The 20,209-nt window shown below is 49.8% G+C and overlaps 1 protein-coding gene across 9 annotated transcripts in view; it reads right to left on the reverse strand.

Moving 5' to 3' along the window:
• The window catches only part of Atp2b2 (ATPase plasma membrane Ca2+ transporting 2), a 173,056-nt gene that overhangs the window by 50,507 nt on the left and 102,340 nt on the right, over positions 1-20,209 (reverse strand). For 4 of the 9 annotated variants that reach the window (XM_051203557.1, XM_051203558.1, XM_051203561.1 and 1 more), the window contains exons 4-9: positions 16,280-16,537; positions 15,276-15,401; positions 8,045-8,170; positions 6,373-6,405; positions 5,150-5,209; positions 55-96 (exon numbers count right to left, since the gene is read on the reverse strand). In XM_051203557.1, the coding sequence (XP_051059514.1) occupies positions 55-96; positions 5,150-5,209; positions 6,373-6,405; positions 8,045-8,170; positions 15,276-15,401; positions 16,280-16,537 (645 nt within the window). The remainder of the gene's footprint in view (positions 1-54; positions 97-5,149; positions 5,210-6,372; positions 6,406-8,044; positions 8,171-15,275; positions 15,402-16,279; positions 16,538-20,209) is intronic. The other 5 variants (XM_051203560.1, XM_051203565.1, XM_051203563.1 and 2 more) reach the window with 3 other exon arrangements.

The following is a 20,209-nucleotide window of genomic DNA, read 5'->3' on the forward strand; positions in this document are numbered from 1 at the left end:
TGGCCCCCGTGGGTCCCTATCCCTGTGTGACTCGAGCCCCACGGCTGCAGTTACCTTTGCTCTGGCTGCTGTCGGCACTGCCATCCTGCATTTTACCTACACAACAGAGAATTTCAACAGACAACAGGCGGCACAGGTCATCACAGGGACACAACAGGCCACAGACACTCATGTCACAGACAGGAAGGGCCAAGCTGCTCGGGGATGCTGAGGAAATCTAGAATGAAGGCCGGCCTGGCCGTCATGTTAGCCACAGTGGCTGTGGGGCCAAAATGCTCTTGATTCTTTGGGGCTCTGTGTGTGTGTGTGTGTGTGTGTGTGTGTGTTTCTGTTGGAATAACCTTGGACCTGAGTATTTTATAGGCGAAAGGAATGAGTTGTAAAGTAAAAGGGTCCAGAGTCTGCACAGGAAGCAGAGAGAGGTGCCCAGACCTCCAAACTGAGCCTGGCATGGTGCTTATGGCTGAAAGGAGGGAAAGAGAAGCTTTCAAATCCTTCCTTCCTCCCTGCCTCCCTTCCTTCTTTTCTTCCTCCCGTCCCTCTGTAGAACCGAGGATTTGAACCTAAGGCCCGTGTCTACCAGGCAGGCACTCCACCATTGAGCTTTTCTCCAGCCCTTTTATGTTTTAATTTTGAGACAAGGTCTTGTTAAGTGTCTTAAGCTGGCCTGAAACTCATGACCCTCCTGCTCTACTCTCTAGCTGCATCATTTTAATTTTCCCAAAAAATGAAGATAGATAGATAGAGATGATCAATCATCTACAATGGAGAGGAATGGAGGTCAACATATCCCTTATTTTGGGCTGGGCAGGGAAGATGATTCTTTCTCCTTATCACTCCAAAGGATATGATGTTATGTACCAAGTACACCTCTGACTAAAATCCTGTAAAGTGTATAGGGCAGAAGGTGAGCAATGGGGTCTGAAGATGCCCTAGGGTGTCTGAAAGTCCATGGGAAATGCCTTGGTCCTAGAAGGAAGCCGCTGCCCCTAGAAGAGGTGTTAAGGAGTAGTTTCACAGACAGGCTAACAAGAGCCAGTACTGGGTGCTATCACCTATGTCAGGGCTTAATGCAGCCAGATGTTGGGGAAGGGCTGGGTGTGGGACTTTTTACCTGCCATCTGTGCTGTCTGGGAACCCTGGTCACAGCCTGGGCCACTGTGGGCAGGGTTGGAGGCTGCTGCTTCTTGCCTGAGACACCTGATTTCAGCTGCGCCCTCCTTTGCAGCCTGTGCCACCCACTGAAACTTCCTATAGCTTTGGTCCCTTAGGAGGGGTGGGAGAAGGCTTTTTGGCCTTAACATCTGCTGCCAAGGCCACTAGGCTGAGTTCACATGGCCTCCATGCATTCATCTAGACAGTGCTTTTCAACCTCCCTTACACTGCGACCCTTTAATACAGTGCCTCATGTTGTGGTGACCCCTAACCATAAAACTGTCTTCATTGCTACTTCATAACTGTAATTTCACTACTGTTATGAATCATGATAGAAATATCTGATATGCAACCCTCAAAGGGGTCTCAATTAATAGGTTAAGAACTGCTTATATAGTGCTTGACACTGTTTTCTTTTGAGAAGGACACTGGTGTTGGACTCTCATCTGTTGAGGAGAAACTGAGAGCTTGCCTTGGAGTGTGAATGCTTCTGTTCTGCTATTTCCATTGCCAAGACTCCTCAGAGCCCAGGCAGAGGGCTGGTGTCGCACTGTGTGGGGTTCCTGAGAACCTTGTCTGGGCATTGCCCAGCTGTGGCTTAGTCTCTTGTTAGCCAGTTTCCACCTAGGGGTTTACATTCCTAAAAACCACTTTCACAGGCCAGCCTTCAGCCGACTGAAGATGTCTCTACAAGTGTCATCAGTTGTCAGGCCCTGCCAGGTCAGGTGGGAGGGACCATCAGCCTTGTCATTTTATAGATAAGAAAACTGAGGTGGAGGGATGTCCAGAGGCAGTGTGTCCTCACAGAACATCTCCAAAATAACCCTGGGAGCTGTGAGATTAGCTTGCTACTATTACTGTGCATGCTTGATGGGTGGCTCAGACCCCAGTTCACTAACTGCCATCCAGAACTCCGAGCAGAGAGCCAGTGTCCACCTTGGGGTTTGAAGATAAAGTACCTTCTTGTCCTGTTGTAAATGGCGTTCTTTTGGATTAAAAAAACAATAGGAAGAAAACCTTTTCTTTCTTTCTTTTTTTTTTAAGAGAAAAGAATAATGGGCAACAATTATTTTTTGTTTCTCATAATAATTTCACTAACTAGGCTAAGGGGTGCCAAAGGACTGGGCTTCCAGAAGCACCTTTGGAATGCTGGAAGGGTTGTTTTGCCTCATATTATCAGATGTCCTAGCTGATGCATGTACCCATTAAACCCAGCAATTCTCTCTTTTATTGCCATAGCAATTACATGGCCAGACAAATAATCAGCAATGCACATGCTGGGGGAAGGGAGCCGTATCTGGGGGTGCTTTGCTGCAGATGGCCTGGTTTGTGAGAAGCAAGGGACTTATTGGAAGCTCTTATTAAACTGGCGCCCACCTGGCCCTGCATTGTATTACAGCAGCTGGCCCGTCACCACACAGGACCTGGAAGATGGGGCTGAGGATGAGAGAGAGGGCCCAGGAGAGGGGGTGAGTGGGGTCTCAGAGGCTCTGCTTTTCATATATTCTAGGTGGACCCAGATTGATCCCTGAATAGGTGATGATGCACAGACTTTGGTGGGGACAGGTTACAGGCCAGGAGACCTTGGAAAGGCCACTTCTCTTCCCTTATCTGTGAAATGGGTTCACGGTAACCAAAGGGTTATTTGGAAAAAGGACCTGATGTGTGCTGCAAAGAGGTGGGGAAGCCACAGGGGTACATTATCTATCTGAATTGACATCGAGATGTGCATGAGTGTAAAAAAATGAAGTAAAGACAGTGATTGGGATGCTACAGCTTTTGATGTGGGATCTGGGGGAGTCACAGTCAGGGAACCATTTTTGTTGTTTTCTTTCCTGCATCACCAAGGTTTGACTCAGAAAAAGAGGCGAGCTTATAGTGCGCTTGTTCTCATGTCCCAGCCTCAGCCACAGCTCTCTGTGCTTGCTTCTGGAGTTTGAACAGTACCACAATTCATATTCTCATTTGTTGGCCTGGAGTGGGGTCTGGTTTTTTTTTCTTTTTTACAATTTCCCAGGTGAACTAGTTCCTCAGCCTTTGAGATCTTGCACATAGGGCTTCCTCTGTAGCCCAGGCTGGCCTCAAATTCACGAACCTCCTGCCTTGTCTCCTGAGCACTGCGATTATAGGTGCACATCATCATATCCGACCCTCTAGTTTTAGACTAGAGGGTCATTTTTCCCCCCTCAGGGAAGACTTCTTCATTTCAATAGAAAACCTATAAGACATAATTCACTGTGGAATTCTGGGTTGACTGGAGGCAAGCAGGTCTGCGTTCTGGATTTACATTCCCATCCTGCTACTTTCTTTTTAGTTTTTAAAATTTTATATGTAGAAGTGTTTTGCCTGCACATATGTCTGTGCACCATGAGTGTGCCTGGTGCCTGTGGAAGTCAGAAGAGGGAGCCAGGTCCTCTGGGACTGGAGCTACAGGCAGGGATGAGCAGCCACTTGGGCGAGAAGCCAGTGCTATTTTGTTGTTGTTTTGTTTTGAGACAGGGTCTTTTTATGTAGCCTTTGCTGTTTTGAAACTCACTCTATAGACCAGGCTGGTCTTGGGCTCTCAGAGATCCACCTGTCCCTGACTCTAGAATGCTGCAATTAAAGGCATGTGCCACCATGGGATGGAGCTAGTGTCTTGATTTCCTTGAGTCTTATTCTCTCCATCTTTCATATTTGAACAGTGAAACCGTGTCACGGGGCCTCCATAAGGATGGAAGAGACAGAGGACATGAAACACTAGACGCAGTGTTGGTCTAGAAACTAAAGCTCTTCATCTTCCCTGTGGGTTCTGGTGGCAGCCTGCAGGGGAACTCCCCTTTTCTTCCAGAACTGGTGATGTGGAGGATGCCTGTATTCTGATCTCCTAGGGAAAGTGGGTTCCTGGTTCCTTCTCCCTGAGCTATGGGTTTGCCCATGCTGGCTCTTTCTGTCACCTCTCAGCCACCCCTCCCTGTGGCTTGACACCACCCACAGCCCCAGCTGTCTCCCTTCCTCCTCTTGGGCTTGAAATAGACCCACACTAGAATTAGCAACTGTTTGCAGAGGTGCCTTGTGCAGCCCTGACATCTTCTGGATGGGTCTGTTGGGTGCTTTGAAGGTAGGTGGGTTGGTGAGAGGTGTAGGGTGGGGCATGGACTACAGAATGGATAAGAAACATGTCTGTCACTCAGTGATGCTTCTGTCCCTTGCCTCAGCTTCTCTGGCAGTATTTTCACAGCCAAACTCTAGTGCCCCTGAGTATCCAGGTGCAGCCTGGGTGGCTACCAGGGGACCAATGAGGACAAAGGTGTTGTCTGAGGACGATGGACAGTGGAGACCCCTGGAGAAGGTGGTTATAATCCTCCATGCTTGTGTGTGAGGAGAAGATGATGAAGACCTGGGGACGCAGGCAGCCACCCCCACCAACCACCCTGGTGAAGTAAGAGTGTGGAGACCAATGGACTCTCCAGCCCAGGCACCACTGAGACACACACCAGTCCACACGAGAGGGGTGATAGACTAGGTCCAAGCCCCACAAGTCCTAATACCTGCTGGCTTGGCAAGAGAGAAGAGAAAGAGACTGAGGGAGAAGTGTCTACTTGTGGCTCAGCCATGCCATGAGTGGGGTTAGAGGGTTGAACTCCAGCCTGAGTCTTCACTTCTGGGAGAGTTTTAGAGGAAGCTAGGAGCCTTTGCTAGGGAGCCAGATGCTGGCTCCTGTTTAGTTCCTGACCCCAGGCCACTTTTCCAAAGCCAGAGCCAGAGATGTGCTTAGGGGTGGGCCATACTGGGGGCCATGCTGCTTCTCATGGGGCCAGATCTGAAGCCAGGGTCATGTGGAGTTAACTTCTTGGGTCATGGCTCTGCTTTTAAGTACTTGGGAGGGAGAGTGTTCTGGAGTGACCATGTGTGTCAGAGGTCTGTGGGGACCCAGGACGGGGAAAGCCTGGAGTAGGGGGTGGAGAAGAAGGAGCCCAGCCACCCATCCCGAGAGCTCACTGTGGAGACGTACCATTGACTAGGCTTGCATTTGCGCTACCTGCAGTGTTTGCAGGTGCTGTGCCGTCGGCCGCTGTGGGGTGGGAGGGATGGAAAGTGAAATGTCACAATGGAGAAGGCGACGACAGAGACATGAACCTACTGGGGGATAATCACATGACTTATCCTTATAAAAATGAAACCTCTGCTGGAAAGCGAGGAACTCAAATATGGGGAGGGGGTGAAATGTCCCTATGGAAATGCCACAGGGGTGGGTGGGTACTGAGACTGGGACACAGAGGGTCTGTGAAGGACAGCATGGAGTGGACTCAGGTGGTCAGGTGGGATGGCACTTAATATTGTGTATTCCTGGCTGTCCTGGAGCTGGGTTTGTAGACTAAACTGGCCTTGAACTCACTGCCTGTCTCTGCCTCCCAAGTGCTGGGATTAAAGCCCAGCTGTGATGGCATTTCTGTGGTGACATCTGTGTTGCTCTATAGACTGTCCTATGGACTGTGTTGGCTCTGCTGACTAGGTGGGAACCCCATGGGATAAGGAAGTTCTGTCCAGGGACCCATGACCAGGAGTCAATTAAAAGTGCTCAGTGAGTGGTGCTGTGTGGCCTAGACACTTAAAAGGTTTTCCCTGTGACCACCATTGTTTCGTCCTGAAGATCAAAGGTGGTGACTTAGGATCAGGCTTCTGCCCACCACAACTTTCCCTCATTGGCTCACTGAAGAGTACTGTAACCCCCATGTGAGATATCTCACCAGAGAGGGGCTTCTAGATGTCTCCCTCTTATATCAGGGAGATCTTAACTAAGAAATTAACAATGGTAGGGGACTGCCAAGTTCACCCTCATGGAGTTCTTTCTTGAGGTGGGGATACAGTTGTGTGGGAAGCAGGAGGATGGGACACTGGCAAGTGCTTGGACACAGGAGCTGAACTGGTGTGTGTGTGTATGTGTGTGTGTCTCAGGGGTGCTGTGATGGCAAATGAGGTACTGCATGCTAGTGTGTGGGACTTCGATGGAGGTGCCATTTGGCCTTGGGTATAAGGACAAGAGGGCACAGTGGGTTTTTCCCTTGTCCTGCTGAGCTTGCATACAGCAGATTGCAGAGGAATGTCTAAGGGGATAATCTCTAGTAGGCATGGAGTCTCCTCCAACTATGTGCTACTAACAGGGGCAAGGCCTAGGGGCCCACAGCTGTAGCTACATCTAAAAGCCCATCTTCCCTGAGGATTGTCTTACTGTACCTGGTAGCTGAAGGCCATCCCCCTTCTTCACACCTGTGTGATGATTTTTGAGACATGTTAATGAAGGAGAAACACATACAGCCTCATGAGTGCACCACACCTCACCAGACACCACACACACACACACACACACACACACATACATATACGCATGCACGCACATACACACATATACGTGCACACACACATACATGCACACAAACACGTGCACACGTGCTCACGCGCACTCACACGCACCTCTGCACACAAGACCATTCTGTACTCTGAGCTGGGTATCTCAGGTTGAAATGATGGGATGGGAAGATCAAGGGGTCCAGTTCTGGCTCTTCAGACACAAGTCCTTCATACTCCTCCTCAAATCCCTACACAGAACTGAAACTTTTGACTTTCTGTATGCTGGTTCAGATCCAGCAAAGGACCCTGAATGATACCTAAGGGGCCACTGAGGCCTGATTCTTTTTTATGGTATTGTCAGATGTAGGGCTGGCCAGCAGGTGCTTCTGGGTGTCTGTTTCCAGGCAGGCCCCACAGAGATTGGAACACAGGTACAAATTACTGTTTTTCACCAACTTCTTAGCTCCACCCTACTGCACTTGGTTAGTCTATTCATCCTGACTACAGTCCTCATTCATACATGAGACCCTGTCCCAATACCTGCTGGGACTCTGAGCTAGGACTTTGCTCCATTCTGAACCCAACCCAACTTTGTTCTCTTCTGTCTACTGATTTCCCAGATAACAGCTCAGCTTCACTCTTCATGCTGGGTGTGGAAAGGAGCTCTTCACTCAGTTACCAGCTGCCTTCAGCCCTGTTGCAGATTTTGTGTCCCAGTGGTCTCTGTGGGTAGCATGCTTGCCTGAACTTGGGAAGGACCATCTGCCCACTTATCAACTTCTCCAAGTTCCCAAAGTTTGAATGTTGGGGATGTTATTCTAAAGCTTAGTGAAGGAGATGAAAGGCTGACAGTCTGAAAGGGGACTGTGCCTGAGACTGAATGTGGACACCAGGTAAGGTTCTGGCCATTCTGGGCTTTGGGCTCAGGGCTTTTTGTGGGAGCATCTCTCCTCTGTTCTGAAAGGTATTTGTATCTCTGATGACTACTCACTGCTCTGAGGGGCACCTGGTGTGTAAGGACTTTTACTTTGAAAGGGGAAGTGGAACCAGGGCGTGGGCAATGTGTCAGCTCCTGAAGAATCAGAGCAGAAAGCATGGGACTGAATTTCAACCACCTTCCCAAGTTTCATGCCCATGCCTGGCGTTGGTCTCTATGCTGAATGGATTGACAGTTCTGCTGGCAGAACTGACCAATGTCAGAAGGAACATTTCTGGTTGAGGACTTCTACACAATACTGAGGTGAGGGGGAGCCAGCTCCTGCTGGATGCCTCTACTGCTGGAGTCCGGAGATTGAATGACATGCCCAGCATCCTGAGTCTGGCCTAGAGGGGAAGAGGTGGGGAGGGGGGTTTTGTGACATGACTGGACAAGACAGAGACTAAGGCAGATGGAACAGACATAACCCACCCAATCCAGCAGGCCCCAAGGACAAAGGAGGCAACTGTTGGTACAGGGCATGGTATAGCAGTCACTCTGCATTGTGAACAGATACGTGGAAAATGTGGCCTTAAAAGCTCCTTCCTGGCTTTTCAGAGAGTGTGCTTGTGGGAGGCTTACCTTTTTTGTCTTTCTTCTCTTCCTCTTCACCTCCAGCCCCCAGCAGGGTAAATATGATGCCAGTCTGAGAATTCACACCCACAGCAGTCACTACCATCCGTCCTGAGCCTTCCATCACATGGGTCCCTGAGGAAGGTATAAGCCCTATTACTATCACATGGCCAAAGCCTCTTATCCAAATAAACAGAAGGAACAAGTGTCCATCAGCTTCTAGTACCTTGTCCACTGAGATCATGGTGTTGGGTGGAACTTCCAGTTAGGGGTTACATAATGGGCATGGTGGGATCTTTGTTGATGATGCTGTCTCAGGGGAGGATAAGATGGACTTGGGACAGTATCATAACATTTCTGTTGCCTATCAGTTCTATGTTCCACAGAAGATCCAGGCCCACCACCTCCTATCCTGGCCTGGGGGGTTACCTCCTACTTGTCTCCATCTCCCACTTCTTCTCCTGCCATTATAGTAAAGCAGGGGACACTCTATTCTTATGGATAGTATTTAGAATCAGACCTCATTCTGCAAGCAGGAAGAAATGGGAACTAAGGCCAGAGAGGACTGATGAGAACTGGCCCATCTTCCCTCCTAATAGAGAATTCAGGGATCTGTGAACTGAAATGGGAAAACCTCATATATATGTTTTCACAGACCTCAAAGTGAATGAACATAACATGCCAATAAGATCATACACAGTTGTAGATACTGTGTTATAGAGACTCCAAGTTTTCTTCATGTGCTTCACAGCTGTGGTGGACATTGACTACTGCCCTCTGACAGTGGACCAGTAGTCTATCTTCCTACTGAGTCTTGTTTTGAGTGCCACACACTTTTAAAACCATTTTGTTTCAACATAACTGGTTTCTGTAAGTCATCCTGTGCATTGTATTTTATGACATTCCACATTTTATGCTGAGGATGTGGGTACACAGTGACATCAGACTCTCTGGAGCATCTGTGCTACAAGAAAATATCAGGCCCTTTCCCAAGAAAGTTATTGTTATTGTTGTTGTCACAGTTATTATTTGAGGTACTAGGGATTAAACCCAGGCCTTGAGCATCTGAAGCTATTTCTCTGTCACAGAGAACCTTCCCTAGTCATTTTTGAGATACTATGCCCTACCTTCTAAATGCTGTAACTATAGACATACTCTACCATACCTTGTGTATATGCTTCTAATAATGGAATCTAAAGCTTCGTGTATGTCAGGCAAATACTCTACCAGCCAGGCTACATCTTAACCTTTTTGAATTTTTAAATTTTGAGACACCATCTCACTAAATTATGGAAGATGTCCTTGAACTCACCCTAGCCTGGGTAGGTCTTGAACTGTGATCTTCCTGCTTCAGCTACCTGTGTAGTTGTGATTGCAGGTCTGTATTACTACATCCAGCTCATGTCCTAGAATCTTAAATTTCTCAAATTGAGTTCCAGAAAGCCCTAGAATTTTTGAAGGGTCTGGAAAAACTTTTGAATGAAGCAGTTCTATTTTTGTTCATCTTTGTTATTTTTAAAATTGTATTTATTTTTGTTTTATGTGTATACAGGTTTTGCTTGTATCTCTTTACCATGTGTGCAGTACCCAAAGGCACCAGAAGAGGGCCCAGAAATCTCTGGAGCTAGAGTTACTGGAAGCTGTGAGCCACCTCGTGGGTACTGGGAAGCAAACCTGGGTTCTTTGCAAGAGAAGCAAATGCTCTTGACTGTTCCCAGGCCCCATCACTCCAGTGTTTGAATCAGCAAGTCGTGTGTGTGTGTGTGTGTGTGTGTGTGTGTGTGTGTGTGTATGTATGTGTTGTTTGTTTGTCCTCTACTACGCAGGCTCAGAGCGTGGCTGTCTTAGACCCTACAGAGAACTGTGGGAGAGTGAGAGAGATGCAAAGGTAGAGACCTGGTGTGGTGACACATGTTTGTCCTCCCTGTAATTGGGAGGTGGAAGGGGCAGGAGGATCAGGGGTTAAATGTCATCCTTTGTTAAAGGTCAGCCTTAGCCATATGGTGACTTTCAGGGTAGTTCAGGGTAGCCTGGGTTATATAAGACCCTGTCTTGGGAAAAGTTGCTCTCTACCTCTCTGGCGCACTGGACTGTCAGCCCTCAGGAGATGGCAGTGCTGATACACACTGAGACATGAATGAACCCTGGGAACACTAAGATAACTGGAACCCACCTGCCATAAGTTCCACAAGCTTCCAAATTCAGAGAATGGGGCTGCCACGGGCTACCAGGGGGTGTCTGAAAAAACTGGAGTCTCATGAGCTCAGACAGCATTGGCTGGGGAACATGGGAAGTCCATGGAGGAGGAGGGTGTCTGCTTAACAGGAAGCAGACAGCAGCCACGCTCACAAACCAGTCTATCCACAGGGAAGTGGCCTCCACCTTCTGCCCGTCAGCCTGCTTTAGCACACCCAGAAGCCACGGCCGTTCTATGAGACTGTCCAGCAGGGTTAAGCTGATCTGTCACTCAGTGCTCTGGGTACCACCTCTGCTCATGGGCTGTGAGGAGAGGATTGACTGTCTCACCAGACAGATGAGGAAATTGAAGCCCTAGGAAAGCTTCGGAACACCTACTATGTACACAAAGGAAGTATTTGGAACACCTACTGTGTGCTGGCACTGTGCTGCACCCGACAAACAGTAATCTCAGCTCTCACACCAGGGGAAACTGGGGCCAGAAGGCTTAGATAGGGTGCCCCAGGACCCACACAGGTGAAGGGCAGTGCCAGGTTTTAAAGTCTTTGTCCTTACAGTCTAGGATCTTGGACATAGCTCACTTCCCCCCCAGAGGGAAAGGCCCCCACAGCTAGCTCTAAAATCCAGGTGAAAGGAGGCTGGCTGGGAGGTGACTGTATTGGTCCTTGGGTTCAGAGGCCACAGGAAGCTGTTTTCCACTTGCCTAGCAGAGGAGGGATGGAAAAAGATGTGGGGGCCAATTTCCACCCAAGATAAGCAGGCCTCAAATCACCTTCTAATCTAATCACACCCATCACCACCCAGTGCTAGCAGCTCCTGTAACAGGGGGCAGAGAACGGGGCTGGACAAAGAGCTCACCAGATCCGGAACCCCCAGGGGCTCCTCAGGCCTACCACTGGATAGAAGCAGAGGCTTTGAGGAACACAGCCTCCGCCTCCAAATGGCAGTCTGACAATGTCCCCCGTTCAGAGTCCTCCTAAACCAGTGGTCCTCAACCTTCCTATTGCTATGACCCCTGTGAAAGGGTCATTAGACACTCAGAGGGGTTGAGACCCTCAGGTTGAGGACCACTGTCCCAAGGGTTTGGCTGACCCCCTGAGGTCCCAATGATGCATTCAGAGCCCCTGACCAGATCCCAGCCTTCTTGTGCTGTGCTTGCCCTCTGGCCTCTGGCCCATACTGACCCTGGGCCATTTGAAGCCTTTCTGGAAGTTTGAGATGACCTTAGGGTTAAGCAAACTGACCCGGGCCAGTGTAAACGTTGGAAGATGATTGTATTTTCTCAGCCCTTCTCTCTGCCCATTCGGATGTATCATGGTTTGGTAGCTGTTCACCAATCCACCCTGGGGGGACGCTATGTGGATGCCTGCAACCTAGTCTGCTGCTTTTGAATATGAAATCTTTCTAGATTCTTCCCCTTGGTTTTGGGGACGAACTCGAGGTTTGGTGACTACTAAGCTGGAACTCACTTTCTCTGTCTTTCCTTACCTTTGCTGTGCTTGGAAGTGAGCACAGACCTGTGGTCCCCACAACTAACTACCAGTGCCACCCCCCCAACATGGACACAAGCTCCTAGGGGCTCAGTGCTCTTCTAGGACAAACAATAGAACCTGACTTTTCTTTGCCTTCTTTGACGTCAGATTGTTATGTGTCAGGAAGGGATTCTGAAATTGGGATTTGGGGGAGATCCATGGATACCCTAAAACTAGTGCCTTTGGGTACCTGCAAGGTCTGCAGGCAGGAAGGCTGGCAAGTCTCCTGGCAGCAGTATGGAGTTTAGAGCATCTAGTCATGGCAGCAACACCAGAAGGGTGGAGGAGAGGCATTCTTGAGAGGAGGAAGAGGCAGGGTGGGACATGGAGATGAAGGAAAGTTCCTTGCTTCCAAATACTCCTTTGAACTGAGACAACCAAGCCATTTTGCACACGAGCAAATAGAGGCTCAGGGATGATGTGGAGATTTTCTGGGGCCCCAGTCAAAGGGAATTAGAAGCCTTGTTTCCACCATAAGGAAGGATGTCCACAGGGGTCATCAGTGTATTCTACTGACCCTGTCCTAGTGCCTCTACCTTTGTGGACACTCTATGAGTCTCATAGATAAACTGAGGCACAGAGAAGGCAGCAAGTGCATTCCAGAGCTCAGGTCCCGTCCATCACCTGCTGCCTGCTCTTCCTAAATCCTTCACAGCTTTCCCCTCTTCACACTGCTCGGCTTGGAGCTAAAGCTGGGCACAGCCCCTGGATGGCAGTGGCCTCAGGCTCAGGGCTCTACCTGGACTTGATTGGCTGGAGAACTGGTTCAGGTGTCTGCTATGGTCTCTACGACCTTGCTGGCGAGGTGGGTCCTGAGCAGATAGATGGTAGCACTTAAACAGGCAAAGAGGAAGCAAGATGAGTATGGGGGGAGGGCTCGAGGGAATACATCTCGTGGACCTGTAGTGAGGTTCAGGGGGTGGAGGGTGAAACTGAGACTCTCAGAGTTGAGAGGACATCAGATGTAGTGCCCTCCCAGCAAATCACTCTGATTTGTTCAGGCTCTGCTCATGCAGCCAGTGGCAGGCACACTATTCTTGCATTTGTTCTGTTTCCTACTGCTGACCACAACTGTCCATGCTCTGCTCCCTCTCCTGCCACCCAGCTGGTCCTCTATGTGTCACCGACTTTTGTGGATCTCAACTCCAACTCTCTTCCTTCTTCCTGCCCTATGAACAGGCCCTTTCAAGGGGAGAAGCATGTTTTCTGGAGCCCACCAGCCCAGCAAGATCAGCACAACCTATGGAAATCTCTGGTCCAGCCATCCTCTACATCTTGCCTACAAGGATGTTCCTTGGGCCTTGATATCTGGAGGGCAAACCAAAGCCACTTCTCTGGTTCCACATAACCTTGGGGACCTGTGGTGGCTTCTGTAGATCTCCCTCGCTTGCCCTGGTCCTCACATGCCACCTGCTCCTGACCTGATGATCAGCCCAGGCTTCAAGGACCCACTTGACTACTGGTGAGACCTAGAGTGTCCTCACTGTCACCAGCTCCATCCTAGCCCATCTGGGGCGTGTTCCTTATCCCATCTCCAAGAACCTCAGGCCTCTGTTCTCTTCTGGCCCTTAAGATATCCCAAGCTCCTCCCTTCTCCCCGATAGAGGGAAGGAACAAGAACCACAGAAGCTCTAGCTGTGTTCCTCAAATTCCTCCTCATGGCTTCTCTCTTGTCTCTTCCTGGCTTTGCCTTCACCTCTAGCTTGGTTTCATTTCCAGTGCCCCTTTCCCTCTGGGCCTCATGCCTCTGTGAGGGACCTGAGACCCGGTGATTCACCCTAAACCAGCGACAGCCAGATTCTGGAATCTCTGTCTGTCTGAAGTCCCTCCCTGGTTGGTATGTGACACTGTTAGCCAGTGACTTTGAATGCTGTCTCCAGCTCCTGCTAGCACCCTCCCTCCTGCTCTTTCTCCATGCTATCTGGAAACTGTCACCATCTACCCTGGACTCCCATAGAAACCACTGCACACTTCCCCCAAGGATGGCTACCTGCCTGTCAACTCCTGCAGCTCAGAGGCTAAAACCAGGGCGGATGGGGCTGGGACCATCTCCTCATCTCTCACATGGCCTTTTGTTCCCAGAGGGCACGGGAGACCTTCCATGATCTCTTACTCAGACCTTTGCACTTGCTGTTTCTCTGCCAAGGGTGCATTCCTCAATGTTCTGACTTTAGCTCTAATGTAACCTCCTGAGTCAGGTGTTCCCTGGCCTGTTGAGATGCTTCCTGATCTTAGGGACCCTTTTCAATGCAATCTTGTGTCCTTGATGGATTTACTTGTGTTTCTTTCCTTGACTGCTGCCCTCACCTGATTATAAATTCTAGCACAGCACAGACTTTGTCTGTCCTGTTAGCCACTGGTGTACAGTAGGTGCTTAATAGATGTAGGGGATGAGGCTAACCTGGTTATAAGGCGAAATAGATATAGGGCTATGTTGGCTAAATTTCACGTCAACTTGACACAGGCTAGAGTCATCTGAGGTAATGGAGTACTAATTGAGAAAATGCCTCCAGGAGATCTAGCTGTAGGGCATTTTCTCAATTAATGTGGATGGGGGGCAGGTTCCAGCCTGTTGTGGGTGGGGCCTAGCCCTGGGCTGGTGGTCTTGGGTTCTATAAGAAAGTAGGTTGATCAAGCCATGGGGAGCAAGCAGGTAAGCAGCTCCCCTCCATGGCCTCTCCAGGTTCTTGCCCTGTTTGAGTTTCCAACTGCTTTTGCTGATGAACTATGAATATAGAACTGTGAATAAAATAAACCCTTTGCTTCCCAAATTGCTTTTGGTCACGGTGTTACATCACAGCATTAGAAACCCCTACTAAGACAAGCTGTGAATAAATTCTAGATACATAAACACTTCAGCCTTTCCATTACCTGGAAGATTCTTGGATCTTCCTTTTGTGTTGCTTAGGGAATCCCACCCACCTGCAGGGGAATGGACCAATCGAGCTCCTGTTCATCCTCTAAACCCCAGCTCAATGCAACCCCCTTGGCCTCTCTACTCCCTTCTTGACTTTTGCATACCATTTTATATCTCTATTGGGGGTTGGGGACTGGAGGTCCCAACAGCATGGCCAGGCAATGTGGTCTATTTGTTATCTCTGTAGGGAAGGATTTCATGGAGATGTTCTATCCCACATGGCCTTCCCAGCCCCCCCCCTTTTTTTTTTGCCTCTGTGGTATCCAGAAAGACCAAAAAAAAAAAAAAAAAAAAAAAAAAAAAGCCAATGTCATTAGGCAACCCCATACTCAGAATAACATCCTGATAAAGCCAGTAGAAGCTATGTTGCTATGTTGCAGGGATAAGAAAGAAGACACTCTGTGATGTTTGCTGTAGTAGTGCCAGGCCAGGCTGTGGCTCTGCATGGCAGGTATACTGTGAGCTTGCTTGGGAAAGGGGTGGTGTGCACACAAGGGGCTGATGATACTGCCATCAACCCCAGAGCCAGGGCCACACCTGCCTCCCCATGGTGGGTGGGACGTGGCCACAGAGGCACACAGGCTGCCACGCTTACCTGACAGCAGCATGGGGTCCTTATCCACAGACTTGCGCACCTGGTCAGACTCCCCTGTGAGTGAGCTCTCGTCGATCTTGAGGTCATTGCCCTGGATGAAGAGGCCATCAGCAGGAAGGAGGTCACCTGATTGGAGAAAGACAGGCAGTCAGCAAAGCCAGGTGGCCAGAGAAGCTGGGGCATGGGGGAAGTGCCCATTAGGCCCCAGAGTGCAGAACCAAGATAGAACCTGCAGACCAGTGGGAAGCTAAAGTGACATCCTTGGGACCTGATACAGAGCCACCCTGCCAATGCATGTATGTCCTTCATAGTGTAAATCCTTTCACCCGATGTGTCCCTGGGCCCAGGGTCTGTGGTTCATTTTCCTGTAGTCTTTCTATGGCTTGGAGAAGGTCTTTCGTGACAAAGCAGGCTATTTTAGGTGAACTGAAAACACTCCAGTCGAGTAAGCCACTAGGACTGAGTGAGAAGTGCCACCCCAATCTCGCCAACCCGTGTCTACTGACCTAGGGCACATCTTATCCAAACCCCTTCTGGAGCTGGCCTACCTACTTTTTCAGTAGCAATATGACTGGCTTGGGATACTCACCCACCCACTTTGACTCTTGCTAACTTCCACCAGCCTGGAAAGAGCTATATGAAGTCAGTTCAGGGATGGGAAATGGATTTTGTCTCATAAACCCACTCTGAATATTAGTGATGCTGTGCTGGGAAGCCTTCTGAGGCGTTATTCAGACTATGAGCAGTGATTGATTAGTCATGTCTGCTATAGATGGAAGCTGGAGTGCAGTGGCATGCATGCTATGAATCTGACATTTCTGATTTAACTGGATATGGGAAACCTGTTGTCTCCTCTGGGACCCTTGGGACCTCAGAACACATCCTGCCACGATGCCAGCTTTTATGGATCCCACCCCTTCCCTGGGTTAAGCTCTTTGAACCTGCCTGTCCTGTCCCACCTCTACCCAGACTCCAGCTCTAGAACCATGGCTAGGAAGACTTACCATATTTGATCTGAGCGATGTCCCCAACCACGATCTCAGCTACAGGGATCTGGACCACCTGTCCGGCCCGGACCACGGTGAACTTCTGCTCCTGCTCGATGCGGCTCTGCAGGCCCCGGAACTGTTTCTCCTTACTCCAGTCATTGAAGGCTGTGACCAGGACCACACAGATGACTGACAGCAGGATGGCAGCCCCTTCAATCCAGCCGGCTTCTGCCTCACCTTCATCCTCTGCCCCACCCTGGGCGGTGGCACATCCTGTAGAGAGACAGGGACACAGTGGATCTCCAGGACACCGGACAAGAGCTTCCACATAGCTTAGATATGCCAAGGAATCATTGATAATCAGATGACAGCCTCGGTGTGCCTTTGTGTGCCATGCTCTGGGCAAAGAACACCTCCTGGTCACTTTATAGGGCCCCTGCTGTATGTCTCCCACTGATGGGGAGGCTAAGGCTTCTCAGAGAGATCTACCAATTAGGAAGGGTGAGTGGAAAGCAAGAATGCCAACCCAGGCAGCATGACTGCAAAGCCACCATCTGAATGATACCAGCCCTACTTTTGTCCTAGCTGTGAGACCTCAAATAAATGACTCTTTGAGTGTCAGTTTTCTCATGAGAAAGGATTTCGTGTAGCCCGGGCTTTACTGAAATTAGCTATGTAGCTGAGATGATTTTGGAATCTGGTCCTCCTGCCTCTACTTCTGAGTTCTGGGATTACGCCATGCCTGCCTTTATGTAATGTCATGAAAGCTGCATTGCTGGTAACACCTCCTGGGGCTTGGGGACAGGAAAGGGGTAACTCCTGGACACACTCACCATGTAGCAGGTTCTCTTCAACTCAGGCCACAGCAAGCACAACAGGATTCAATACACAGGATGCTACCTCACCCACAGGGACCCTGCACCCCACACTTGATGCTACTGAGTCCCTAGTAAGGGCCCACAACTCTCAATTTTGGCCAGGCCCATGGGGAGATGAGAAAAAAAGAAAAATACCAATATGCCTGACATGGAGGCTCAGAGTGAAGGTCCACAATGCCAGACTGTGATGAGCCTTGCCAGACTGTGACGAGCCTAAGGCTCCCCAGCCTCTCCTTGCTCCCACAGGGCTCTTAAGACCTGAATGCAGAACCTAAGACTCTGAGTGGCCGGGGGTCATACCCTGGATGAGAGCTGGTACTCTCCACATGGTTTAGTATCCCAGAGGCAGTGTCTGACCCTCCACCTTGGCCAACTGAGAAGGGCACCTTTCACAGGGGCCAGGTTGGCAGAGGCCTAGGCAGCCTCAAGCATCCATCCTCATCCTCCAGATGTCCAAAGAAAGAAAAGGGGCTCAGAGATAGTCAGTGACTCAGCTCGAGTCACACAGCAGATCTAGAGTTTGCCTCTAGCCCTGGAATATGAGCCCCGACTTGTCCTGCCCCAAGGCCCTGAGCCTCTGAGCCCATGGCAGGTGACAAAGACTCACCTGACCATCTGGGCATCCAATCTGATTCCAAGGGACCTCAACAGAAGCTTCTGGAAGTCCAGGGGTCAGAAGCAATGGGACACAGTCAGGGAATGTGTGGGAAGGTAAAGAATCGCTATGGCCAGGAGCACATGCCATTGGAAGATTTCAGGTCTCTAGCTGAATCAGTACTCCGTAAAGGCCAGTAAACTCCTTGGAAGTTTTGAATTGTCTCAGTAACTTAAAAACGGTTCAACCAGACCACTGTTCAATGGTAGTGGCTATTACACCGGTGTCACTGAAAACTGTTCCACCCCCACCCCACCCCAAGTTCAAATCTCAGCTGCAGACTGGCTCAATTTTCTCATCAGCAGAATGGGGTGATTGTGGGTGGCCCCCTCCTCAGGTGGGCCACAGGGTGAAGGGGCCCCCCTTGGGAAGTGCCTGCCATGGGGGCCCATGGGCTCAAGCCTTGAGCACATGATACAGAGCAGGAACCAGTTGGAATTCACCTCATCTGAGATGAGGGAACTAAGGGGCTGTGGTCCTGTGTTTCTGTGAAGGACACCTACAGAGCTACAATGGGAAGAACAGGGAACCTTAGAGATGGAACCCTCATGCTGTTAGCTCTGAGTGTCACAGAACTCAGGCTCCTGACCTGTGACCACAGACGGGGAATGATCAGTGAGGAGACACTGCGTCTGCACTGATCATGGTCAGGCCTCTCGTCACTACTCCCTAAGTAACGTGGTCTCACAGCTGTTCACACAGCTGCCACGCCGGGTGTCATCAGAAACCCAGAGAGGACTTCAAGTATACAGAAGGTGGTAAGTAAATAATACCCAAGGCATCCACAGAAGGCTCCAGCAGGAGTCAGGGCATGCCTGTATACACTCCAAGGCACAAGAGTGGGGAAGGGAGGACTTGAATCCAGAGCCTGATACCCTTGTTTTGTAGGATTTTGGTTGTCTCCACTTCTTGCCACATGCTCCGTAAAAAAGACGCCTGTCTCCCCCCTTGTGTATTTCCTCGGAGCCTCCCTCCCTCCCTCTCTCTCCCTCTCTCTCTCTCTCCTTCCCTCTCTCTCTCTCTCTCTGTGTGTGTGTGTGTGTGATTTTGTGATTATTGGAGTACTGGGACACTTAGAGTCAAGTCAGTAATAACACATTGAGATTCCAGACTCAAGACCCAGATTCAAAGGCAGAGAGGAGGACATCGGGGACCAGCCACCCAGCCACCCAGCCACCCAGCCACCCAGCCACCCAGCTACACAGCCACCCAGCCACCCAGCCACCCAGCTACACAGCAAGCCACGGAGTAAGAAGAAAAGAAATAGAGAAAGGTAAACTCAGAGGCAAAAGGTAGAAGGAATAATTTAAGAAAAGCTGACTAGAAACAAGCCAAGCTAAGGCCAGGCATTCATAAGAATAAGACTCAGTGTGATTTATTTGGGTGCTGGGCCCCCCAAAAGAGCAAGATATAAGAGCAAACACACCCCAATATCATCATCAGCAACAATAGCAACAAAAACAAAAACAAAGAATGAAACAAACAAAACACCCAACTAACTACACTAGGCTGTGAGGAACCTGTCCTGCCTTCCTCCCTCCATTGCTTTGCTAGTGGGACACAGTGTAGGCAGTTTTATTCCACTGAACGTGTGGCTGGACCAGCAGCAATGAGGTGCAGAAGGGGCAGAAACCGGCCAACTTGGGCCACACTCTAGCCACCAAGCCATGATCTCTGGGCCCTGGGTTTGTGTACCCCAGAGATGTTCATGGCAGCAGTCATCTGTCTGGAGCCATGGGGTCTTTCTTGGCACACCCTAGGAGCTCTGTTGTCCTATCTTGGCCTCTGCTAGCCGCCCTCATCTCACCTTGCTCAGCAGGGCCATGGGAGGCCACTGATGCTGGTGACTCAGCCCCTGGATGTTTTTGCCAGAGCCAGAGTTTCAGCCCCTTGGTGAGTGACCTTGGCACATCCTCCACAGGCTTGGGGACTCATAAGAATAGCATCTCACTCCACCTGGATCTAGCCTGATGAGTATACTGTTCATCCCTCACTAATGATAACTTCTCTTTGCAATGGGTGAAGACCATTACAGAAAATGCAACCAATCAAAATGCAGAGTTGTGGAGCCCAGGCTCAGTGGATAGATACATCTACAAAACACTCCCACATCTAAGGGTCAGGAAACATTTAGGAATAAAGTATAGAAAGATTGTAAGAGCCAGAGGACCAGGACTGCTGTGAGATTGTGTCTCTAAGTAACATCAGAAGCCACACCCATACATTTCATCAACACCATTGCCCAAATATGAGCTGAACAAGGATGATCCCAGTGAACATGCTGACTGCACAGGGAAAAACCCCACGAGATCCTTCAACCTTACACAAAGAACTACAGACAACTGAGTAAAACTGGGAGCAGGAGATGTGGCCCTCCCCAGGGAAGAGCACACCAACTGGCTGTCCACTGTC

Source organism: Phodopus roborovskii, unplaced genomic scaffold (genome assembly GCF_943737965.1).
Source record: "Phodopus roborovskii unplaced genomic scaffold, PHOROB, whole genome shotgun sequence".
NCBI lineage: Eukaryota > Metazoa > Chordata > Mammalia > Rodentia > Cricetidae > Phodopus > Phodopus roborovskii.